This window comes from Anomaloglossus baeobatrachus, chromosome 2, assembly GCF_048569485.1.
Source record: "Anomaloglossus baeobatrachus isolate aAnoBae1 chromosome 2, aAnoBae1.hap1, whole genome shotgun sequence".
NCBI classification, from domain to species: Eukaryota; Metazoa; Chordata; class Amphibia; order Anura; family Aromobatidae; genus Anomaloglossus; species Anomaloglossus baeobatrachus.
In genome coordinates, this window is record NC_134354.1 from 423,586,085 (window position 1) to 423,612,823 (window position 26,739).

General features: G+C 44.1%; 1 protein-coding gene across 1 annotated transcript in view; it reads left to right on the forward strand.

Moving 5' to 3' along the window:
• The window catches only part of VAV1 (vav guanine nucleotide exchange factor 1), a 153,685-nt gene that overhangs the window by 92,125 nt on the left and 34,821 nt on the right, over positions 1-26,739 (forward strand). Inside the window, exons 8-12 of the mRNA XM_075334151.1 lie at positions 5,558-5,661; positions 7,738-7,837; positions 11,873-11,968; positions 12,049-12,117; positions 19,275-19,361. Of these exons, the coding sequence (XP_075190266.1) occupies positions 5,558-5,661; positions 7,738-7,837; positions 11,873-11,968; positions 12,049-12,117; positions 19,275-19,361 (456 nt within the window). The remainder of the gene's footprint in view (positions 1-5,557; positions 5,662-7,737; positions 7,838-11,872; positions 11,969-12,048; positions 12,118-19,274; positions 19,362-26,739) is intronic.

A 26,739-nucleotide genomic window follows, 5' to 3' on the forward strand; every position in this document is an offset into this window, starting at 1 on the left:
AGGCAGCAGAGAGACTCAGACATCGGAGTCTGTGGTTGCCAGGGTATAAAATCCGTCCCTGGTAGCCGAGTCCGAAGGGCAGGAGAGCTGCAAGCCCCTGGCCCAGAAACATCCAAGGTACAGCTGCAGCATCAGGGCCCGGTGTGGACTCCAGCGGAGAAGCACCAGAGAGAGGGTCTGCGCAGCCACCTACAGAAAGAAGGGACGTGCCATCGGTCCCAGCAGCAAAGAGGGCCATTGCTGGATTCAGAGAAGCAGGGTCCTATCATCACAAAGCAAAGTACAGGAGTAGGCCTCATACTCAGCTGGCCAGAAAGATCATCCCAAGTACTTCCAGGCCGACCGGATCCCCATCACCACCTGTAACGGTCTCCCAGGACTGGACTGTTCCCAGAGTAAAAGAGGAGAAGGTAAAGAGACTGTTGTTTGTGCCTGGTTCTTTCCTCGCCTGTCGGCCCTGCACCGTGTTAGCCACACAACACCATAGACTTTCACGGGCACCAACTGTATCCCGGGGCATCGCTCCACCTGTGGGGAGCAGTAACATCATAGCTGCCATAACATCACCCCGGAGTTCTCCCATAGCAGCGGCGGCTTAATAGCCGCATACCACAGGTGGCGTCACGAACATTAACTTCAACTCATCAGCCACATATTCAACTGACACCCACCAGGGCCACGGAGCCGGGCCCAGCCACCACTGACTACCACCGGACTAGTCCGGCCCGGCACCGAGTGTCCCATAGCCCTGGGGTGGGCGAGTCACTTGCAGTCTTGTTTCCCCCCATCCTTGCAGTCTTGTTTCCCCCCATCCTTGCAGTCTTGTTTCCCCCCCATCCTTGCAGTCTTGTTTCCCCCCATCCTTGCAGTCTTGTTTCCCCCCATCCCTGCAGTCATGTTTCCCCCATCCTTGCAGCCATGTTTCCCCCATCTTTGCACGTTTCTCTCCATCTTTGCACGTTTCTCTGTTTGCCCTGTGCTCTGTCTGTTTGCCCCGTGCTCTGTCTGTTTGCCCCGTGCTCTGTCTGTTTGCCCCGTGCTCTGTCTGTTTGCCCCGTGCTCTGTCTGTTTGCCCCGTGCTCTGTCTGTTTGCCCCGTGCTCTGTCTGTTTGCCCCGTGCTCTGTCTGTTTGCCCCGTGCTCTGTATGTTTGCCCCGTGCTCTGTCTGTTTGCCCCGTGCTCTGTCTGTTTGCCCCGTGCTCTGTCTGTTTGCCCCGTGCTCTGTCTGTTTGCCCCGTGCTCTGTCTGTTTGCCCCGTGCTCTGTCTGTTTGCCCCGTGCTCTGTCTGTTTGCCCTGTGCTCTGTCTGTTTGCCCCGTGCTCTGTTTGCCCCGTGCTCTGTATGCCCCGTGCTCTGTATGCCCCGTGCTCTGTATGTCCCGTGCTCTGTATGCCCCGTGCACTGTATGCCCCGTGCTCTGTATGCCCCGTGCTCTCCATGTTTGCCCTGTGCTCTGCATGCCCCGTGCTCTGTCTGTATGCCCCGTGCTCTGTCTGTATGCCCCGTGCTCTGTCTGTATGCCCCGTGCTCTGTCTGTATGCCCCGTGCTCTGTCTGTATGCCCCGTGCTCTGTCTGTATGCCCCGTGCTCCCATGTTTCCCCTGTGCTCTCCATGCCCCGTGCTCTCCATGCCCATGCTCTCCATGCCCCGTCCTCTCCATGCCCCGTGCTCTCCATGCCCCGTGCTCTCCATGCCCCGTGCTCTCCATGCACCGTGCTCTGTTTATATACCCCGTGCTCTCCATGCCCCGTGCTCTGTTTATATACCCCGTGCTCTCCACGCCCTGTGCTCTGTTTATATGCCCCGTGCTCTCCATGCCCCGTGCTCTCCATGCCCCGTGCTCTGTTTATATACCCAGTGCTCTCCATGCCCCATGCTCTGTTTATATACCCCATGCTCTCCATGCCCCGTGCTCTGTTTATATACCCCGTGCTCTCCATGCCCCGTGCTCTCCATATATACCCCGTGCTCTCCATGCCCCGTGCTCTCCATATATACCCCATGCTCTGTTTATATACCCCGTGCTCTCCATGCCCCGTGCTCTCCATATATACCCCGTGCTCTCCATACCCCATGCTCTGTTTATATACCCTGTGCTCTCCATGCCCCGTGCTCTCCATATATACCCCGTGCTCTCCATATATACCCCGTGCTCTCCATATATACCCCGTGCTCTGTTTATATACTCCGTGCTCTCCATGCCCCGTGCTCTCCATGCCCCGTGCTCTCCATGCCCCGTGCTCTCCATGCCCGTGCTCTGTTTATATACCCCGTGCTCTGTTTATATACTCCGTGCTCTCCATGCCCCATGCTCTGTTTATATACCCCGTGCTCTGTTTATATACCCCGTGCTCTCCATGCCCCGTGCTCTGTTTATATACCCCGTGCTCTCCATGCCGCGTGCTCTCTATGCCCCGTGCTCTGTTTATATGCCCCGTGCTCTCCATGCCCCGTGCTCTCCATGCCCCGTGCTCTCCATGCCCAGTGCTCTCCATCTATACCCCGTGCTTTCCATGCCCCGTGCTCTCCATCTATACCCCGTGCTCTCCATGCCCCGTGCTCTCCATGCCCCGTGCTCTCCATCTATGCCCCGTGCTCTCCATGCCCAGTGCTCTCCATGCCCAGTGCTCTCCATGCCCAGTGCTCTCCATGCCCCGTGCTCGCCATCTATGCCCCGTGCTCTCCATGCCCCGTGCTCTCCATGCCCCGTGCTCTCCATCTATACCCCGTGCTCTCCATCTATGCCCCGTGCTCTCCATGCCCCGTGCTCTCCATGCCCCGTGCTCTCCATCTATGCCCCGTGCTCTCCATGCCCCGTGCTCTCCATGCCCCGTGGTCTCCATCTATGCCCCGTGCTCTCCATGCCCCGTGCTCTCCATGCCCCATGCTCTCCATCTATGCCCCGTGCTCTCCATGCCCCGTGCTCCCCACACCTTGGCACAGCCGCACACAGCTTAAAAATAAAAAAAAAACTCACCTTCTAGCAGCGGCTCCACCGCACGGCCACAAGACACCGGCACCGCCTACTGAGTGACGCTCCTCCGTCTCCTAGGCAACAAGCCTGCGGCCCAGGAGAGGAGGAGTGTCAGAGGCAGGAAAGATGTCTCCTCTGTTTAACACCACGTTGAGCTGCCGGCGCGATCATATCGGCAGTTCAACGTGGCTCAGTGTGGCAACAGCGCGCGTGCCAACACAAAGGGCTCTGCGTGCCCAGTGTGGCACGCGTGCCATAGGTTCGCCATCACTGCTATATACAATGCATTTTGTTTTGTAGCATTTATGTGAGGATTTTAGGGCCAAAGTCTGTTTAGAAAAAATACAGCATGCTTTAGTAAGGTGTTTTTATCCTGCAATTTTCTAATTTGAGATATCATAAACACTCAAATAAAGGCTTCTTAAAATGTAACTAAAAACACCACCAAAAATTCTTGTAAAAATGTTCAAGAAAACACTTAAAGGGGTATTACCATCTCCAAAATCCCATCCCATCCCAATATGTAGTAGGTATATATCACAGTGGTGTACGGTTGGAATAGGGGTTCCTAAGCTCTGACCCTAAGACTGGGGTCCCTGTGCTGTCCCTTATCTCAAAGGTGTTTCTATATGAAGAGGGTCATACCTTCTGACTGTGCACCCTTCCCCCAGTTGCCACAGGTAATCTTATCCTATATGGCGGGTTCCTACTTGCCCATGCACAGGAGGTTTTTAACCTGGAGAGAGGCTTCAGCGTGGCGTTGGGGACCCGGTTGCGAGATATGCCGTGAAGGGGCAACTGGGCAGATATACAAATGGCCATTTATATATGCTAAATTTCTCATCTTTCTCAGATTTTCCTTATCAGTAATGCAGGTCCATGTTCACATATTCATGGTTTCCATACTTTAGCATTATCAGAGTGCAAACTGTCTTTTTGTATTTTATTTCAAAGGTAGTCTTGATGGTAGCCAAATTCAGGCCTCCAATTTAGCCCTATCTCCTATCCAAGCCTTGATACTATGTCCCCCCCCTCCCAGGGAGCGGGCCAGAAACCCAGTTACCAAAACCCTACAAATAATCACAGACAAAAGTAAACAAAAACTCATGCACACTGCACTCAAACACGAAGGACAGTATGTGCACAGGGGAGTAATGCAAAAGGGGTAGGAAATAAATACACAACTAGAGGACTCACACACCACACACCACACACCACACACCACACTGAACCACAACTTGAAGCTCTCCATACACCAGGAAGCGAAGCACTATATCCAGCAAACAGCCCCAGAATCCAGAAGCTTATAAAGGCTGGAGATGGTGATAAGCAGCCTGACCTTCCCGCCTTCTTGATCACAGGCCAGTAGAAATTAACTCCCGCTGTACTGGAGAGCAGTGAAGCCAGAATCAGCCGACGCCGATGACAGGTTGTGCAACTAAAGAATCCAAAGCAGTTTGTCAGACTCTGCAGTGTGAACAGAGTCCAGCACCGCTATGGCACCCAGCGAGTGCAAAGCAGAACACCGCACGACAGTATAATAATATTAACAAATACCTCTCATGTGCAGTGCATTGCAGTGCCTTAGATATCCATGGTTATGACCACAAACAACTAACTGACTGTCACTATATGAGTGGATGGATACATAAGCTGCAATGCCCTGCACATGAGGTAAGAGACATAGCTATCAGGAGAACTATACAGTGGAACCTTTAAGAGTAACTTGGTTTGAGAGTGTTTTGCAAGACAAGCAAAGCTTTTTACAAATTTCTAACTTGGTTTAAGAGCAATGCTTTGCAAGAAGAGTAAATACTCACCGTGCACACTTCCGGTTGTGTCCTTTCACCACGTTCTGACACACTCTGGAGGTAACTTACTGTACATATGTACTGTATACAGTATACCATTGTACAGTACAGTATATACTATATAGCATATCTATCAATTTGCATTTGTGGATACAGTATTGTACTTTCTTATTGATAACCAGAACGGCACATTGCTTATACTGTACCTCTCGCACACCAACAATTTTATTGTAAGTTAGAGTGCAGTTTAATTTGTTTTTATGTTTCTTTACTGGACAGTACAGTATTTTGTATTAGTGTACTGTAATAATTTTATATGAATACAGTACATTATTTTGTATTACTGTAATAAGTTTGAATAAATACAGCAAATATTTTTGGGTTGTGAAACAAATTGTCTGTGTTTCAATTATTTCCTATGGGAAAATTCACTTTGATATAAGAGTAACTTGGTTTAAGAGCGCACACCCGGAACCAATTATGCTCGTAATCCAAGGTTCCACTGTACTACATATCTAATTGGAGGTATTTGATAATATTATTATTAAACCTACTATATATTGGGATAGGATTTTTGAGATAGGAATACCCCTTTAATCAACATGGTGAATTTATTTTTTTTTAAAGTAAAAAAGGGCATGTGATGGTTTTAGAACGGCTCAAAACTAGAACTGTATGCAGTCCAACCATGATTTCTTACATGTTAATGTCATGATATGTATCCTGACAGGCCTCAATATTTTACTTATCTCCATGTTCCCTTTATTGCAGGACCTGAGGAAACTCCATCAAAACTTTTTGTTAGATACAAAAAACTTCACCTCCTTGAAGACGAGTCAGAACTTGCATCAAGTGTTTATTCAGTACAAGGAGAAGTATGATAAAAACTAATATAGAGAGCGTGTATTCTGGTTAGGGGGATAACTCATCCATACACTAATAAGCAAATACCGATAACATAACATGAGACCTTGATCTCTTCTTTTTGTATAGATCATATAGCCTATGGGCCCAATTCATCACTTGCAATTTATTGAAGTCATTTTTCAGTCTTGGGGTATTCACTGATGTTTTATTTGCCAAATTATTCAATTATTCAAACTGGCACACGTTGTCTATGAATTTGCCGCAAAATCAACATTGTCTCTTTTTTTGCCTTAAGCACCAAAATTTGCAAAACCTATAAAAATTTGCTAAATTGAAAACTGCTCCAGAAACCCTAATCTAAGGGGAAACTGGCATGAGATGCGCCCAAAAATGTGACATTTAGTAAAAGTAAAAGCAAAGGCATTGAGAAAAAATATAAACCTTAAAAAAAGAAAGACAACCTAAAAAGCGATGGAAAATATATAGAGGAGCAAATACTAAAGCCACTAAAAAGAGAAAATTACTCCAGAAAACTAGAGCAACAGCAATGATGAATCAGGGCCATAGTTTGTTACTGCGGAGCAGTGCAGGAGCACTGATGATGGCTGGGATTGGGAGTTAACAGCGTGCTCCAGTGATACTGGATAGCTTCATTGTAGTGTGTACACACTTTATAGAAAAGAGCATTGCGCTAGACTGCAGCCATGGCTGGTATCTTAGGCAATGAGTTCTAAATATACAATTTTAATGATTTGGAGGAAAATTTTAGAAAACAATGAACGAAAATTCAAAAATGTTTTGTCTTCTTCTTTTTACAATTTTCAAATCCCAATTACTATGTATAACATTATATAGTCCGGCCTGTTCTATACTTGAAGGAGTAATCTGGTCTACATAAAGTATCACTTATGCATTGCACTAGAAATATGTTCTCCTCTGGCACCCCACCCTGCAGGTCCATCAAACTGTAAAGCAGTGACAAAAATCATGGAGTGCAATGCTATGCTTTCCTACTTTGTACCGTAGCCATAAATTTGGAACAGAGTGCAAGTCTTACGTCCAAGAGACATCCAACGAGCATGGGAGACACAAATCACCTGTTCTGGCGATCAGTGGGGATCTCAGTGATGTCGCACCCACACCAATCTAACAATTATCGTCTATCCAATGGATAGATGTGAACTTATGTAGCCAGAAAACCATGTTAAAGTGGGGGGGGGTTTGTTTTGTTTTTTTTTTTAATTCGGAAGCAATAGTTCTCTGGTCCAAGAAGTTTATTAGGGATTGTCACCAAGTCAAAAATAGACAGTTTTTGCTTCTTTTAATTTATTCCCACTGCTACCTTGTTTGCTTTTTTGTTTTTGTTGTTTATTTTGTTTGTTTGTTTGTTTCTTCCAATATACCATACAGTTCCAGAGACTTGGATCTTTTTATGCTCTTTACCAAGAAACATGGCTCACAGGGTAATAATGCAAAGCAGCCTAAAGAAACAACTGCTTGGTAAAGACCATAAAAAATAGCACTAATAGCTCATATCTCTGGAACCATATCTCCGAATAAAAACAAACAAAATACGGCTGGATTCACACGATGGTATGACATCCGATATGAGAGCATCGAATGCGACATGCTAAGGACCCTCAGCTCCCACTATGCTGCCAGCGTGAGCCGAGTGACATGCAACTGTGATCCGATCTTGCGATCAGATCACAGCTGCGGAAGAGAGGGAGGGATTAATCCCCCCATATCCTCCGTTGTCAGATGATTGTATTATCGCACTGCACTCGGATATCATCTGTGTGCAGTCCGATGTTTCACTCGCACCCATAGACTTGTATGATCATACCCTAATACTCAGGAGAGCAGCAAGAATAAAATAAGAGCAACAACTGGCCACCTCTGACCTGGGTCCTCTTTAAGTAAATGGGATTGAGCTGCCTGCAATACCAGATAAATCCATGCGTAAAATCCCTTTAAAACACCGGAGAAGAAATACAACAACCCTACAAATATCTATTTATTTCTCACAAATTCTCTCCAAACTGACTACTGCCCAGTTATCATGATTCTCTCCTTTCTACCAGGTTTCTTATTTATGGAACATACTGCAGTCATGTGGAATCTGCAAGTAAAAGATTGGAACAGATTTCTCAGGAACATGAGGGATTCAGGATGAAATTAGAGGTAGGAGAGCTGTTGCTTATTAATATAAAATGTTATTCTAGGCAAGTTATTACTTTTAGCAGCTAATTTACTTCTCTATGCCTTGGGCTTATCCTCAACATAGCAGTTATAATGTAACAAATCTATGCAAAGTGACTAGTTACATGTTGTCCAATATGTAAATACAATCTTTCTAGATATCAATGCTGTTTTTATCATTCCTATGAACAATTTAATTCCTCACTGCACTAAATAGCAGAACCATTGTAATAAAACTAAAAGAATGCGATATACTGATCTACCGTCAATAATGTACTTCCTCACACTGTATCTGTATTTTTCCATGTCAAAGCCTATAACAACATACACAGACTGTGGTTTGTTACAATCCAAATATTTTTCCTGTCTTTCCTATGTATAGATATGTTCTCGACTTTCTTTTCACCTTCTACTGGTAATTCTAATATAGTCATGCATTCTCCCGGATGGTAGGTGTAGAATAGTTATGAAGTAGAAAGACTGTCGTGCTCCAGTGATATAGCAAGATTGTAGATTTTTTCTTCCATACTTTTTTGAAGAAGCACCAAGAACTAGGCAATATTGAGGACCATATAAGCAATGCTCCACCAAGGAAACTCAGTGTAGCATATGAAAGACTGAAAGATATAGCATGCTTACTTGCCTTCATAATCCGGAGATGTCTAGGAGTGCGATCAACCAAAAACTGACCAACACAAGTGGAACTTACACTTCAATACTAGTAAAATAGGTGTGCAAAAACAGACATGCACAGTTAAATGTCTACACATTTTTTTTGTTTTCAATAAAATTCAACCCCCTTTCACAAAATCATGTAACAAGACTGCTAGGTAGTTACAACTCCGAAAAGCCAGCATCTTCAAGTGGGATCTGTATTAATGAGGCATGTAAGAATATAAAAATTGGCTGGTAAAATAGATGTGCGGAAAAAAAAAGTGGATGCGACATCCACACTTTGTGAGATAGAGAAGTTACCTTTAAATATCTGGATTTTTGGGGAGTTTTCTTTAGGATTAAAAAAACAAAAACAATTATTGCTACATTCATATGAACAGTTATACAAGAAATGAGAAAACTCAGTACAATCGCATGTGACAAGCAGTTAAAAACTATGGTAATGCTTTGCTTCTGCTTTGTAGTGCACTAAAAATGAAGAAAATATGTGTATTTGTAATTCAAATGCAACAGAACAGACACCAGCTTCACTATATCACTGGACAATCACACGGAATCTGGCAATGCTGTTGGCACTTCCCGTAGCTCTCTCTCACCTTATCAATTGAATCTTTGTGTTATTCCCAGATTACTACACTCTGCTTCTTCAGGGCTGCAATTATTCAACACATTAATGTCTGGAGTATTTGTCTAATGTTTTAGGGCTTTTTCTCCTGGGCTCTCTGACAAACTGTCACTATCCTAAAATCGGATTTGTCTAAACAAACCTGCCTAAACTTTTGCACAGTACCAGTTGTCATGAATTACATGACCCCACACCATAATCCCAGGATTGGGAAAGGTGAGATGTTCTCTCTTCAAGGTCTCTTCATAGAAGTGCCCATGTGGTCTCCAGACCAATTTCTGGCTATCATCTCTTCCAAGACAAAAGCAGGACTCATCACTGAAAAGTATAGACCTCCATTCCAGCCTCTACTGCTTCATTACAGTTTCTGGTCTCCATTTGGAGACCATGTGTGCAAAGCCATGAAATTGCTATCAAGAGGGAATATTACCCGGTTCCTATTGCCAGAAATATAGTGTAGGGTGGCATAATGTATGGTGGCCAAAACTCTCTAGCCTTTATTTCAGGTACACTAACAACTCAGCATTATATTGACTTGGTCATGGAATCTGTGGTGCCGCTATTTTTCTGCAGTGTCTTAGAAGACATTTTTCATTACAACAATGCCAGGCCGCATGTTGCTCATATTGCTGTGGACAGCATGTGTGGCCTTAATGTGCTACCATATTCTGCAGCATCTCCAGACTTGTCTCCCATGGAGCACATCTGGGACATCGTTGGTTGGAAATTACAAAGGGAGCTGCCAGTAGCGGATCTTAGTAGTAAGTTTGCCCAAATCCATTCAGCATGGCAGACCATTTCACAGACAACCATTAGGAACCTAATTAATAGAATTTCAAGGCATATAAGTTTGTGTATTTCTGCTCAATACTGAATAAATGGAGATGTTTTAAAGAAAAAATGTTTTGTATTTGTCATCATTTACAAATCATTAACTTGTCTATTGATCCTGTGATTTCAATAACCCCATGACTTTTTCTTCTTGGTGTGCAATTTTGATGTTGAGGATTGTATATGAAGTTTGATTACGGTAACTTAATTTTTCTTCTGTTTAACAAAATTTAATTGGTGTATTAAAAGTGTTATTGTTAGTAAATAAAAAAAAATAAAAAAAACGCATTAGGAAATAATTTCCTGGAATGGTTCCAAGATTTTGATAGCCTAGGGACCTCCGTCACTGATACTGCCCCATGCCTTTTTCATCCTTTCGTCCTCTAGTGTTGTCACGGGGTATGTTATGACGGGACAGTTGACCCAAGGCTGGCCCTCAGACTGGAGTCCCTGCACTGTCCCTTATCTCGGAGGTAGGTTTGATGGTAACCAGGTCCGAGCTCCCAGCTTGACCCTAACTCCTTTCCAAGCCCTGATCTAAGGGTATGTGCGCACGTTGCTTTTTACCTGCTTTTTACCTGCTTTTTTGCTGCTTTTTCTTCTGCGCTGTTTAATGCCAAAATGGATGTGTTCTTCTATTCAAGCAAAGTCTATGGGAATTTGGGTTTCTTGTTCACACTATGTTGTTCAAAATGCTGCCTTTTTGTGGCAGAACTTTGGTCAAAAACTCAGCTTTTCAAAGAAGCAACATGTCAATTGTTTTTGCCATTTGGGTTTTGCACTGCAAAGCTGAGTTTTTGACCAAAGTTCTGCCACAAAAAGGCAGCATTTTGAACAACATAGTGTGAACAAGAAACCCAAATTCCCATAGACTTTGCTTGAATAGAAGAACACATCCATTTTGGCATTAAACAGCGCAGAAGAAAAAGCAGCAAAAAAGCAGGTAAAAAGCAGGTAAAAAGCAACGTGCGCACATACCCTTACTCCCCCTCTCCCACACCCTTGAAGCGGACTGGGAAACACAAAGACAAAACCCCACAAAACTACACGGACAAGGGGGAGCAGAAACTCATACACAGAGCACTCAGAACACACAGGAGAAACAGTATGTGTACTGGGAAATAATGAAAAAAAGGGGGGAAGTAACACACAACAGGGGAACGCTCACTACACTCAGAAGTGCTGAACAGATCACCATTAACAGGAAAATCACCATTAACAGGAAAATCACCAAGATCCGGATCGCTGAAGCTATCATCATCATATACACGTAGGAAGCCAAGCTTTAAATAGGGAGGCAATTAGCACCCTGAGCTCTTAGGTCCTGCTCACCAGTCTGCAGGAATTAACTACTGCAGAGCTGAAGACCAGTGAACCTGAACCAGCCGATGCCCATCTCTGGCTGAATGATCCAGAAACCTCAGGTTGCTTGTCAGACTCTGTGGTGTGAACAGAGTCCAACAATGCCGTACCAGCAGGTGTGTGCAGAGCCGAACATCGCATGACAAGTGTCTTCATTCTTGAATCCTCTTTTCCATAAAATAAAGTAACATACTTTTATAAAGGAAGGAGTCTTTCATCATGTTGCCATCTTGTTGGCAGAAATAGGTTATTTACTTTCTTGTTAGACATTAACAATATATGAAAGGAACACATGTGAGTTAACAGATGCGGCCCTCAGATTTGTCTGCTGTGAAAACAAGTTCTCTATGTTCCCGAGAAATTACAGAACACAAAAACAATTTCAGTATTTTTTTTTCATTTGTGCACAAACCAGAAAGTGAAAAATGTTGATCTCCTTGGCACTTTGACTAGCACATGATGATGAATATAATTAGTGTATTTAATAGAACCCAATAATTGATGATAATGACTCTGGTTTGCAGGAATGTTCCCAGAGAGCAAATAATGGTCGCTTCTCCCTGCGTGATCTATTGATGGTGCCGATGCAAAGAGTTTTGAAATATCATCTTTTGTTACAGGTAATTTTATCTGACAAAGATGCTTAATTATTCACATTATTCATATCTGACTCTTCATATCCTCTTTTATGTCTGTCAAGGAGCTTGTAAAACACACCATAGAACCAACAGAAAAAGAGAATCTGAAGCTAGCTCTGGATGCCATGAGGGTGAGTGCGTGATTGTGAGATCGATGATAGTAATGGATATTCTTCTGTAATGATAGAGGCACTTACAATATATCACATAAGTGGGTACACCCCTCACAATTTTGAAAATATTTTATTATATCTTTTCATGGGAGAACACTGAAGATATGACAGTTTGATACAATGTAAAGTAGTCAGTGTACAGCTTATATAACAGTGTAAATTTGGTGAGATATAATAAAATATTTACAAAAATGTGAGGGAGTGCAGTAAGATTAAATGCCGACAGATAATGTATTACATGCTACATGGATGGTCATTAATTTCTTAATAAGGCTCCTACAGGAAGAGAAGATGTGTGGGTGGCTGCATTCAACCCCCCCGCCCACCATAGTGTGTTTTTAGGCTGCATTAACACGTTGCAGTAGTAGTACATTTTGTACCTTTTCACCATGACTTCCCAAAATTTTTGGCAAAAAAAATAGTGGTTCTAAAAGAAGCAAAAAGATGCATGTGAAACAGCCTTAGGCGAGGTTTAAACTAGTGTATTTTAAGTACATGTATTGTCCATGCCAAAATCATAGAGCACATGGACTTTGAGTAGGGCTGTTCATAGGAGAGTTTTTTCACATGGACCAAGAATTTATGTGAAAAAAAAACTTGCAGCATGCTAGCCATGTGAAAAAAGTGCTGCTTTCACTAGTCTGTTCCATAGGAAACGGGTCCAGCTGGACTTAAAAAAAAAAAAAAAAAATCCGATTTGGGACCGGACTTGATCCAAACTTGAGCCCGGACACCAAACCACATATAAGTCTATGGGGACCTGAGCTTAAGTGCTACAAAATAGTGGTAGTAAGTGTTAGGGGGCTGAAAAAGGAAGCAAAATGGGGATTAAAGCAGGACAATTATATTTTCTGAGGTTCCACGCAGCTGTCACACTGCTTTTAGGTCAGCTCATTAAATCTTATGAATATTCACTGCTTCTCCAGCCCACCCTCTGTGACAGCATCTGTGATTGTTTGCAGTTAGACTGTGCCCCCACCCTCTGTGCCAGTATGTGTGATTGGTTACCCTCACAATTGCTGTCTGGGAAGTGGAGTGTAAATATAAATAAATAATTAGAAGAAATGGCATAGGGTGCCCCATATTTTGATACCCAGTGCAGATAAAGCAGACAGCACAGATAAACCAGAAAGGCTGGGGAGGCCCATGGTTTTTGTGCCCTCCCCAGACTAAAAATACCAGACTGCAGCTGCCCCAGGCACATCCATTAGATGCACATCCATTAGATGCACCACCAGGCGCATCCATTAGATGCACATCCATTAGATGCACCAGCAGGCGCATCCATTAGATGCACCCCTCCTGGCGCTTACCCATCTCATCCTGATTGCCCTGACGTAGTGGCAATTGAGGAAATATAAGAGGTCAATGACATCTGTGATTTGTCAAAAAATCACAGCTACGATGAAGCCCTGGTTTAGTAATATGTAGACCCCACCCCACTACTAATCGTATAAGTAAAAAGAAATAATCACAAAACATCCTGAAGTTGCAGTGCGTGGTCACATTAAAAAATGTGACCGATCACTGTGGCCTCTGTGACACATTAACAGAGCCGCAGCTATGAGAGCGGTAACATCAGCGAGTTCACCTGAGGTCACAGCTGTCAGTTCCCACGGTACCCCAGCTGTGACCTCAGGTAAACTCACCTAAGTTGAACTCCGTGAAGTCACCTCAGGTGAACTCATTGACCTCAATGCCGGATTACTGTATTAGGCTATGTGCGCATGTTGAGTATTTGGTTGCAGAAATTTCTGCACCAAATCTACATCTCCTGGCAGAAAAATGCACCAAAAATGAGACACGTTTTTGACAATGTTCTATGCATTTTTCTGCCACCAAATGGTCAACCTGCGCAAATAGCCTAATCCTGTAAGCCGGCATTGATTTCAATGAGTTCATAGAATCATAAAATCGTAGAGTTAGAAGGGATCTCAAGGGCCATCAGGTCCAACCAACTGCGAGTGCAGGTTTTCCTAAATTATGCCAGCTATATGTTTATCCAGCTTCCGCTTGAAGATTTCCAATGATGGAGAGCTCAATACCTCCCGTGGTAGCCTGTTCCACTCTCTGACTGCTCTCACTGTCAGAAAGTTTTTCCTAATGTTTAATCTGAATCTCCTTCCTTTTAGTTCAATAAGCCCATTACTAATCCTGAGCTTCGTGGCAGCTCTGATTTTTTTGACAAATCTCAGCTGTCATTAACCTCTAATATTACCCTTATCGCTACCGCTCCAGGTCAATTGGGATGAGCCAGGTCATCCATTAGCTGCGCCAATTCTGGGGCGGCTGCAGGATGATATGTTTAGGCTGGGGAGTGGCCCAATAATAGAAATGGGTAAACCCGCAGATGTTTAGGTTCAATGGGCCCAGCCTGACTTGACAAAAAAAAAAAAAGTCTGGTTTGGAATCAGACTTTACCCAAACTTGACCCTGGACTCTGAACCCCATATAACTCTAATGAATCCAAAGTTAAGTGTTATAACATGGTGTTAGTAAGGGCTAGGGGGCTGTAAAAGGAAGCAAAATGGGGACTAAAGCAGGACAATTATACTTACAGAGGTTCTGCGTAGCTGTCATACTGCTTCTGGGTCCACTCATTAAAACTCATGACTATTCACTGCCTCTCCCGCCCACCCACATCATCTGTGATTGGTTGCTTAGACTGCCGCAGTCTGTGATCAGTTGCTCTCACACTAGCTCTCTGGGTTACAAAGTGGAGTGTTAAAATAAATAAATAATTGGTAAGAATAAGAATGGCGTAGGGTCACCCATATTTTGATATCCAGCGCAGATAAAGCAGATGGCTGGAGGCTGTGTACCAAAACACAGAGGGTTTTGCAAGCAATTCTTATTACTGCATAAATATTGCTGCCATACCACGCATACTGTATTCTGGCTAGAATCTCCTCTAAGAAGTAAATACACCCCTAGTGTGTTACTAGTTACTAGTACACACAGATCAGAGCTTCTTTTCTAGCTGCATGGCCGAGTGCCTGTTCAGCTTGTAAACTCCATTCTGGCAAAGAGATGGTCAGATTGGTCAGTGGAGTGAAGATGAGTGGAGAAGGACCTGGGATGATGTCACAATCACGTGACCTGAGCGGACATAGCTCGTGTGTAAAGACTGGGAAAGAAGTGTCCCACTAGGTACAGGAAAGTACCCAGCATACAGCGAAGGGAAGGGAAACCCTGTGTCTAGGGAAGGGGGAGATAGTGAACCCTGACCAAACCTACTGCTGGCCCTGGATTCCCTCACCACTTGCGCCGAGCAGGAAACCGTCTCTCCCCGAAAATAAGACACTGTCTTACAGTAATGTTCAAAATAATAGCAGTCCAATATGACTAACCAGATTATTCAATGTTTGTTTGTTTTTTTATAAATTACAGTATATTACCACATGTCAAACAATTTACCAGTTGGTACAGTAAATTCTTAGAAAACCACCAGACTCCGCATTCATAATCTGCAGGTTTTTGAGTCTGAGTAATTTGAATAAATAATTGAAAGTGGGGGGGTATTCAGAATAATAGCAGTGTGGCATTACATTAGTGAGGTCAATCATTCTGTGAAAAACAGGTGTGTATCAGGTGACCCTTATTTAAGGGTGAAGGCAGCCCATGTTGTATATGCATTTCTCCTTGAAAGCCTGAGAAATATGGGTCATTCGAGACCGTGTTCAGAAGAACAACGTACTTTGATTAAAAAGTTGGTTATAGAGGGCAAAACTGATAAATAAGTGCAGACAATGATCGGCTGTTCAGCTAAAATGATCTCCAACGCTTTAAAATAGAAAGAAAAACAGAGAGACATGGAAGAAAATGTAAGACGACCATTCAAATGGATAGAAGAATAGCCAGAATGGCAAATGCACAGCCAATGATCAGCTCCAGGATGATCAAAGACAGTCTCAACAAGACAATGGCCCTAAACAGACCAATAAACAAGCAAAATCTTGGTTCCAGTCAAAAAAAATTGAGGTTATGGAGTGGCCAGCCCAATCCTCGGACATTAATCCAATAAAACACTTGTGGGGTAACATAAAAAATGCCGTTTCTGAGACAAAGCCAACAAATGCAAATACATTGTGGGATGTAGTCACAGCATCCTGGGATGGAATAAGAGTTGACAGGAGCCAGAAGTTGGCTGACTCTATGCAACATAAATTTGAAGCAGTTCTAAAAAAACTGTGGTTATACAACTAAATATTAGGTTAGTGATTCACAGGAAAGCTAAATCCTAAATAAAAAGAGGACTGAGTATGAGTATGTGAAGACAAATGCAAACACTGTTATTTTTTAGAACAGCCCAATGTTCATTTTTTTATATTTTCTGTAAAGTCGTTAAAAATTATAATACTTTCTCTGCATTTTTTTGATTTAGGAAACAGTGTGTAATGTTCCCAATGCATGGAAATAAAATCTTTTAGAAAGATTTTGGGCTTTAAGGCTACTTTACACACTGCGATATCGGTCCCGATATCGCTAGTGTGGGTACCCGCCCCCATCTGTTGCGCGACACGGGCATATCGCTGCCCGTGCCGCACAACATCGCCCACAGCCGTCACACATACTTACCTGTCCGGCGACGTCGCTGTGACCGGCGAACCGCCTCCTTTCTAAGGGGGCGGTCCGTGCGGCGTCACAGCGACGTCACTGAAACGTCACTGAACCGCCGCCCAATAGCAGCGGAGGGGCGGAGATGAGCGGGACGTAACATCCCGCCCACCTCCTTCCTTCCGCATAGCAGCCGGGAGGCAGGTAAGGGGAGCTTCCTCGTTCCTGCGGTGTCACACGGAGCGATGTGTGCTGCCGCAGGAACGAGGAACAACCTCGTTACTGCTGCAGTAACGAGATTTGAGAATGGACCCCCATGTCGCCGATTAGCGATTTTGCACGTTTTTGCAACGATGCAAAATCGCTTATCGGTGTCACACGCAACGGCATCGCTAATGCGGCCGGATGTGCGTCACGAATTCCGTGACCCCAACGACTCCGCATTAGCGATGTCGTAGCGTGTAAAGCCCGCTTTACTCATGTTTTTGTACACACTGCTATTATTTTGAACACAACTGTATATTTTTTTTGGCCCCAAAAAATGCTAGGGCTATTTTTGGGGTAGAGCTTATTCTCAGGGAAACATGGTTGGGGGAGAGTTTATGCCCCCAAAAAAATGCAGATTCCACCCCAGAGAATCATACAAACACATATATTACATAGAGTCATTACACACAGAGTGAGCTATTCCAAGTGTTTATTTCTGTAAATGTTAATGATTATGGCTTACAGCCAATGAAAACCCTGAAGTCTTTATCTCAGAAAATTAGAATAATTGCTGCAAACACCTACAAAGGCTTCAATCATGGGGAAGACTGCTGACTTGACAGATATCCAGAAGGGTCATTGTCTTATTGAAACGCCCATTTCAAGGGCATTTCCTCTTCAGCGTAAAGGCCACGTCTCACTAAGCGACATCGCTAGCAACATCGCTGCTGAGTCACAGTTTTTGTGACGCATCAGCGATCTTGCTAGCAATGTCACTGTATGTGACATCCAGCAATGGCCTGGCCCCTGCTGTGGTTGTTGCTCTCCCGCTGTGAAGCACACAGCGCTGTGTGTGACAGCGAGAGAGCAACGATCTGAATGTGCAGGGAGCCGGCTTCTGCGGACGCTGGTAACCAAGGTAAATATCGGGTAACCAAGCAAAGATCTCTGCTTGGTTACCCGATATTTACCTTGGTTACCTGCATCCGCAGCTTTTAGAAGCCGGCTCCCTGCTCCCTGCACACGTAGCCAAGGTACACATCGGGTAACTATAAGCAAAGCGCTTTGCTTAGTAACCCGATGTGTACCATGGTTACGAAGGACAGCGTCGTTACACAGGTCGCTGGTGGTTTGAGGCTGATCTCTGATCGCTGTGGAGATCTGCCTGTTTGACAGCTCACCAGCGACCATGTAGCGACGCTCCAGTGATCCTTGCCAGGTTAGATCGCTGGTGGGCTTGCTGGAGCGTCGCGTAGTGTGACGGTACCTTAAGGCAACATGACCTCTTCAAGTATTTTGACATATGCAAACTGGTCCATGATCTCTGGTATGGGGTAAATAGGCCCAGCACCATAGTAAGAGAAACATGCCCATATCATGCTTGCACCACCATGCTTCACGTTCTTCAGGGTGTACTGTGGCTTGAATTCAGAGTTTGGGGGTCGACTGACGAATTGTCTATGGCCCTTGAACCTAAAAAGAACAATTTTAGTTTCATCAGTCCAAAAAATGTTTCTCTTTAGGCCAGTTGATTTGTTCTTTGTACTTCTTCAGTACGTCTTTTTTTGGGGGGACTTTGTGGGGACTTCTTGCTAATAGATTATGTTCACATAGGCGTCTTCTAACTTTCATAGTACTCACAGGTAACTTGAGATCTTTGATTGATTGATTCCTCGACGCTTGCGGTTCAATTCATGTCAGCTGCAGACAGGCCGGGCTGATCTCCGGTGCTCTCACCTGACCTCTGGAGATCAGCCCGGCCTGTCTGCAGCTGTCATGAACTGAACCGCAATCACCGGGGAATCAATCACCCGGCGCTCCCGGTACAGTCTAGGCTGCACTCTGGAGTTCAGGTGAGAGCTCCAGCGTGCAATGCAGGTACCTGAATCCAGGCCTGGCATTACTGGAGATTCCTCCGGTAGCCAGTCTGACACTGCTTACGGTAATGAGTTAATGGGTGCACCATCTGTACCAGTCATCTTCCTGCTGCTGTCTGACGTCTAGAACTGCTTTTGCCTTCTCCATTTTTGTCTACACACCACTCACCGAGCTCAGTGTATGCAACAGAGGCAGCCAAAGTACCACATCCTATATGACTCAAAATGAAAGTGTATAGCATTTTACACAAAAAAGTTTATTCATTAGACAACTCAAAGTAATATTGTCCCTTAATTGTAACCTAAATTGGATTATGTTAATTGGAACTTTTATTAATATGTTTGAGGTCAACAGTTATTACAACATGAGAAAAATCTAAGCAAAATTTCATTTCAGCATAAAGAGCTGCGGTAGTGACACAAATACAAAACATATTGGTTGTTGTTATGAAATGCCTTTTCATCTCTCCATAGGATTTGGCACAATGTGTGAATGAGGTAAAGAGAGATAATGAGACAATCAAGCAAATCACCAACTTCCAGTGTTGTATTGAAAATCTGGTATGTGTTTATGTACTTACAGTGTATCAGTAAAACTGGCATTGTGGGGTTAAAAAATAAGGACATAATAATAGAAGATGACTAATGTCAACTGCAACTGCTGAAATTGAGGTGTTCAGTCTACACATTAATGTATATGAGGACCCCGGCCAACTGATTGTTCGGAACAAGCCGATTGGATATATCTGATTTCTGACTGCCAATCATTTTGTTCTCCCAGTGATAAGCCGGCACATTTCTGGCAACGGCTTTCTCATAGGGAACACGACACTCGGCCAAACAAGCGATCCTGTGTATGTGAAAGACGGCTAGAAGACTTGTTGGCTGAATGAGCAATTCAAGCATTCTTTGGCTGATATCCATCTAATGTGGATGGGGCCTTTAGAACGTTTTGCCGTATAATTATGGTACTGCACATATCACAGTGGTTTATGCAGGATTATAAGTCTATGCACTTAACGACTTTTGTCTAACTTTACTTCAATTCTAGGTTGGATTATTTTTAGATCATTTTTCCATCAATACCTGGTGCACAGCAATAATAAATTTGGTATAATTTACAAGTACAGTCAGCCACACAACCTTTCATAGATAGTTTATAAAAGTGTCTAGCAAGGCGCAAAAGTGTCTTAAACTGTGAATAAATGTGGGACTTGGCATGTGCATCCCAATTCTGCCCCAATTTTGGACAGAATTCTGGTGCATTTTAGTTAGTACATCTCTCCCATAATGATTACTTTGTCCTAAATTAACTTTATTTATGGCAAAAACACGTTAAAAATACTATGGCCTTGATTCGTCAAGTAGTTTTCATCAGTTTTCTGGTGTAAAACTATTTCAAATTGGTCGGTAATTCTGCAAAATTTGCATTTTTACCATTCCTGGCAAGTTTTTTAAAAAAATGGCATAGTTTTAGAATCAGGGTACATGGCCATGTTGAAATTAAAATATACTGTATTTTTCGCATCATAAGATGCACTTTTCCTCCCGAAAATTTGAGAGGAAAATGAGGGGTGTTTCTTAAAATCTGAATGTAGCTTAATGGGAGGTGGTGAAGTGGGGTCAAAGGAGGCAGGGGCAGAGCTATGGGGTGTGCTTCCAGCGCTGCTCTGTGCGGTGGGGCTCAGCTTTGTGTGCTGCAGCTCTGCTTTGTGCAGGGCTGCTCTGCTCTGTGTTGCAAGCAGTGAGGCACCGGCCATTCTAAATATGTTGGCGGTGAGGACTTCAAATAATGGGTCCTAGTGTCGGTGGGTGCGCAGATGGACCTCTGAGCTCAAGCTCTCATCTGCGCACGTGCCGACTATGGCCGCCATTATTTGAAGCCCTCACCCCCGACATCTTCAGAATGGCTGGTGCCTCTCAGCCCCCCGCACAGAGTAGAGCCGCATCTACAGCCCCGCAGAGACCAGAGCCATGACACACAGAGCAGCCCCACACAGAGCAGAGCCGCATCAACAGCCCCGCCCGCACAGAGCAGAGCCGCGTCTACAGCCCAGCACTGAGCAGAGCCATGGCATACAGAGCAAAGCCGCATCCGCAGCCCTGGCAAAGAGCAGTGCCCGCAGTGAGTATCTGGGCCCCCGTCTGCACCACTCGCAGCATTGCCACACTCCAGTACCGCCCCTGCCTCCTGTGACCCCCGCTCTGCTGCTGCCCCACTCCCTGGTAAGATACAAGATTATTTATTTCTTTTTTTACCTTTTTTTTATCCAAATTTAGGGTGCGTCTTATAATGCAGTGCATCTTCAGCGTAGCGTCTCTTCCCTGAGAAGTTTATTTATTTGCAAGTGTTCTGCCTTCTTTCACGTAATGCTGTGAATCTCCGGCATACAGCTAAACCCTCATTCACATTTCAAATAAACAGACTGTGGAGTTCAATAGCCTTGATTTATTAGCTGGTAACGTGAACTTGATTGCAGTATACGTGGAATATACAGTGAATATAGGAATATCCAAGATGCAGTTGAATACGGTATACGGAATACCGTATATCCAAGATACTGTTTTATACGGGTAAAAACTATAACAAGAAAATGATTACAGTCAGTACAGTGTTAATACAGAGTTAACATAGCATAACAGTGCATGAGATACAGTTCTTATGAGAATGTAGGTGAAAGGTCACTGCATCTGCAATACATAGAAAATCTTATCTATACAAACAAGACAGGGATGACACTAAAGGTGTAGAATTACAATGTACAATGCATTTACTACACTCTTCCATCTAAGATTCTATCACTAACACATGTAATTTTCTTTGCTCACCGGATTACACTAGGCAGGGGTGAATGTACAGAGAGGTAAGTCGGCATGTCCTTTCCTGACAAATCCAAAGAGAAAATGGCTGCAGGCTTCTTCTCAGCTCAGGGAGGCATTCCTTACCCAGAATACATTTAGCTTAAAGGGAAACTCAGCAATTCAAAAGAATAACAACGACCTCTAGGGGTTGTAACAGAAATTGCAATGAATGACTATTAGCAGGCTGCCATGAGGCAGAACAGCAAGGCTCCCGACAGCTGATACATGGCACATGGGCTGCATGTATCAGACACTGGTTGTATGATTTGAGCCAGGTATGTTTGAGTGAAACGCTGTGGCATCTAATAAATACATACTTTAAAAAGTGGCTGGGGACAGAGCCAGCACAGGAGACTAGTATAAAAAGATAATCTCTAGTGGCATCTCCCACCTACACCCCTATGAGCGATGGGTCTCTCCCTGCGTATGTGTGTAGGGTGACCTGTCAGGCATTGGCAACAGTCGGGGAGGAGACGCTGGGCACCAGACTATCCAACTAGTCACCCATGTGGCTCAGTCCCTGGTCATCTTTTAAAGTATGTTTTTCCATGAAATGCTGTAGTGTTTCAGAATCAAACATACATGGCTGATATCGTGGAGCAAGGGTCTGATAAATGCTGCCCGTGCATCAGACAGCATGTGTCAGTTGTCATTAGTGATGAGCCACCCCTTTTGGGCGGCTTTGCACGGTGCAACATCGCACGTGCGATGTCGGTGGGGTCAAATCGAAAGTGACGCACATCCGGCGTCACTTTCGACATCGTTGTGTGTAAATCCTAGATGATACGATTAACGAGCGGAAAAGCGTCGTTATCGTATCATCGGTGCAGGCTCCGACTTTTTCATAATTAAGATGCTGTTCCTCGTTCCTGCGGCAGCATACATCGCTGTGTGTAAAGCCGCAGGAGCGAGGAACATCTCCTTACCTGCCGGCGGCGGCTATACGGACGGAAGGAGGTGGGCGGGAAGTTTACATCCTACTCATCTCCGCCCCTCCGCCGCTATTGGTCGCCTGCCGTGTGACGTCGCTATGACGCCGCACGACCCGCCCCCTTAGGAAGGAGGTGGGTCGCCGGCCAGAGCGACGGTCGCAGGGCAGGCGAGTGCATGTGAAGCTGGCGTAGCGATAATTTTTCCTACGCCAGCTATCACAAGATATCGTACCTGCGACGGGGGCGGGGACTGTCGCGTGTGACATTGCAGCATCGGTTTGCGATGTCGCAACGTGCAAAGCCCGCCTTAGTGTTCGAGTTCGGTTCGTCCGGCCCTGACCGAATAGTTAAGTTGTCATTCCAATCAGGTATCTGAGTCTCATCGTCATCAGCATATTTCTCATTGTCTCCACCAAGAGGAGTTACAGTTTGGGAATAAGGGTCTACATTATGCTCAGAACCTACTTCATCTGGGCCTGAATCTGACTCACAAAGCTTCTGGGCATCACTGCAGATCATTTCCTTGTCTGGACTCACTGTAGCTTTGGAGCAGACCTCTGATTCCCAAGCTATAGTGTGACTGAACATCTCTGCAGACTCAACCATCTCTGTTACCCCATACTCTGCAGGGCGGGTGGAGACTTGAGAGCTGGTAGAAAGCAAGTGCAATTGGGGTGACAACTCAGAGGACTGGAGTCTTTGGGATGTTGAAGTAGACGAGGAAGAGAGGACACTTGATGGAGCACTTGAGATCCATTCAAGCATCTGCTGTTTTTGTGCCTCATCTACCTTTTGTAGCAATGGTCGTTTCCGTAAAAAAGGGATCATATCAGATTGTCCACGGAAAGTAGTAGACATCTTACTTTTGCTGGAAGATGGCTTTTATTCAGCAGATGTTACTGTTGCTTTACCACCTACCCCACGGGCACAATTTTTTTTTCCCTTTCCAACACACCTGTTCCCCCTTTCCACCAGCATCTGTCCTTTTGCCACTCATTTTGTTTGTGAACAAATTGGACACTGTTTGTTGGACTTAAAATTGCGTAGCAGAAATGGAGAGGTGGTGTAGAATGCAGAGGTGGTATAGCTTTCTTGCCAGCAGAGGAACGTTACTGACTATCCCAGACAATAATACTATGCCCCAAAGAATTGCCTGCACTTTTTGCACTTAAAATTGCATAGCAGAAATGGAGAGGTGGTGTAGAATTCAGAGGTGGTATAGCTTTGTTGTCAGCAGAGGAACGTCACTGACTATCCCAGAGAATGATACTATGCCCCAAGGAATTGCCTGCACTTTTTGCACTTAAAATTATGTAGCAGAAATGGAGAGGTGGTGTAGAATGCAGAGGTGGTATAGCTTTGTTGTCAGCAGAGGAACGTCACTGACTATTCCAGACAATGATACTATTCCCCAAGGAATTGCCTGGACTTTTTGCACTTAAAATTGTGTAGCAGAAATGGAGAGGTGGTGTAGAATGCAGAGGTGGTATAGCTTTCTTGTCAGCAGAGGAACATCACTGACTATCCCAGACAATGAAACTATGCCCCAAGGAATTGCCTGAGCTGATTTAGACAGACGCTGTGATAAACCCTTGTAGAGCGCTGGCACAGACCTGCCTAATAAAAATGGCTATGAACTGCTCTAATCTAGCCCTGAAAAGGGCTGAAATTACAAGTAGTCCCTAATCCCTAAACCGATGAGTAGATTGCACTTTTTAAGTGTACAGCGCCCACAGCAGCAGCAGCAACGGGAGCGGTGACTGTCACACACCCACAGCAGTAGTGAGATAATGGCGGCGATGGGGAAAATGTCCGGGTCTTATAGGGCAAGGACATGTGACATGCACAGCCAATGACACATGCCCTTGCTTGTCTGGCAAAAATCCACTTTGCTGTGGGTAACAGCCTGGCCCGCCCCACTGTATGCGCGGTTAGGGGGAAAAAAAATGGCGATCGCCATTCTTTCAGCACTCAGCAGCACTGATCTAAACCCCGTCCCCCCCGCACACTATACGCTTACTTTTGATAATATCATTAGTAACAGTGACTGACAGTATTACAGTGAAAAGCCAGCTAGTAACTAGCTATGCTTTTGGTGATCGAACCGTTATCAAACGGTCGAACATGAAGCAAATCGTTCGAGTTCATCGAACGACTCGAACATCGCCCAAAACAGCTTGAATTTGAAATTGGCAAACTGTTCGATTCGAACACCGCTCATCTCTAGTCATGATATCTTTAAAATTGCAACAATTTGTTTGCAGATAACCAGATAACCAAGTCCTATAATTCCCGTTACACAAGTTGTCATTCTAATAGGTGTTTAAATGAGTTATTTGATAGTGACATGTTCCTATATAATCCCACATCTTTCTTTGTATTGAATATCACTATAAGAGCTTGTGCATACAACTGTATTTTTGATGGAAAAACAGACAGCACTTAGACTTGTTATTCAATAAGGCAGTGCAATGATCGATTTTTTTTCATAAAATGAATCTGTCTGTGAAAAAAAAACACCACATGCATGATTTTCATTTGGAAATCGGATGAGATTCACCCATTCAACTCGATGGGTGAAAAACAACATTTTTAATGGATACATTGCAGTTCTGTAACCTAGGAATCTATAAATGGTCTTGTAAATTATTAATTGCTGCTGCTGTAAAAAAAAAGCAAAAAATGGATTGTATTCTGACTGCACAAAAATCGCACATGGATGATAAAGTGATAAAAAAAAATCAGCCCACTTTTCTGGATGAAAATTGGACCAATTTCTTATACGATCATGTGAAACTACCCTGAAGATGGATTTACACTCATGATAATCTTGAAACAGTGTTAATAGAAATGCTTGTTTCCCAATAATCAATCAGTGTAAACAGGCGGTCAATAACAACAAAAAAAAAACACTTGTTTGCAGGGTAAAATTATTTTCTAAATTATCCCAAGAGTTTTTTTTATTCTTTAAACTTCTTTAAATGTATATGTAATGTAGTGTAAGTGTGATAAAATACTTACTGATCAGTGATGGGTGAATCCCCCGATGTTTGCGTTCGGGAGACTCGCCCGAACTTTTTGTAAACTTCGAGTTTGGGTTCTGAGATAACACGAACTTGCATCTGAACACCGATCTTGGACTTTACTGTTATGGGATGGGGCGGAGGGGTCTGTAAAATAAAAAATATAAGTAATAATAAACATTGTCATTATACTTACTGTTCCCGCAGACTCTGTCTCCTGGCCGCTTCTGCTTCCGGGTCCGATTATTAACTTCCAGTGGTAGTCACTGTACCGCTCATTACTCGGCAGTCTACGGTTGTTTTTGGCCGTGTTCACAGTGACGTCAGGGTTCACCCGAATCCATGGCTATAAGCCATGGACTCAATTGATCTTTGGCATTAATGCGACACAATCGCGTAACACTTGGCTACCGCTCTGTTGGAGCGTGAGCTGAGTGTTACGCAATTGTCACACCACTGTGCTACGATCCTGCAATCACAGCACAGTGGCAGGGGGAGTTCAGGTGCTGTGGAAGAGAGGGAGGGAGTTATCTCCCCCATTGTCAGCTGATGCGATTCCACTGTCACTGTCAGCCTGCTTCTCGCTCTGTAGAGACACATGTCTATACAGAGCGATGAAGCAGAGCTGACATTGTTCTCCCTGTGGATTACGTCGGACTAAGGATTTTTTTTATAATAAAGATGGAATCTCTAAATGGTTTTTTTTTATTTCTAATAAAAAAAATGTTTCTATGTGTTATGTTTTTCTTTTTACTGTTCACTAGAAATTCATGGTGGCCATGTCTAATTTGGCATGACACCATGAATTTCAGGCTTAGTACCAGCTGAGCATATAAAGCTGGTATTAACCCCTTTATTACCAGGCGTGCCACCACCATCAGGACCGCTAGATGAGCCGGGTAAAGTGCCTGGAAATGGTGCTAAAAAACAATGCGCCATTTCCAGGGGCGGCTGCGGGCTGCGGAGAATCCCAGCCTCCAGCTGCCTAGTTTTACCTGACTGGCGATCAAAATACGGTGGGAGCCCACGCATTTTTTTGTTAATTATTTTTTTAAATAATTAAAAAAAAAATGAATGGGCTTCTCTGTATTTTGATTGCCATCCAAGGTAAAGCCAGGCAGA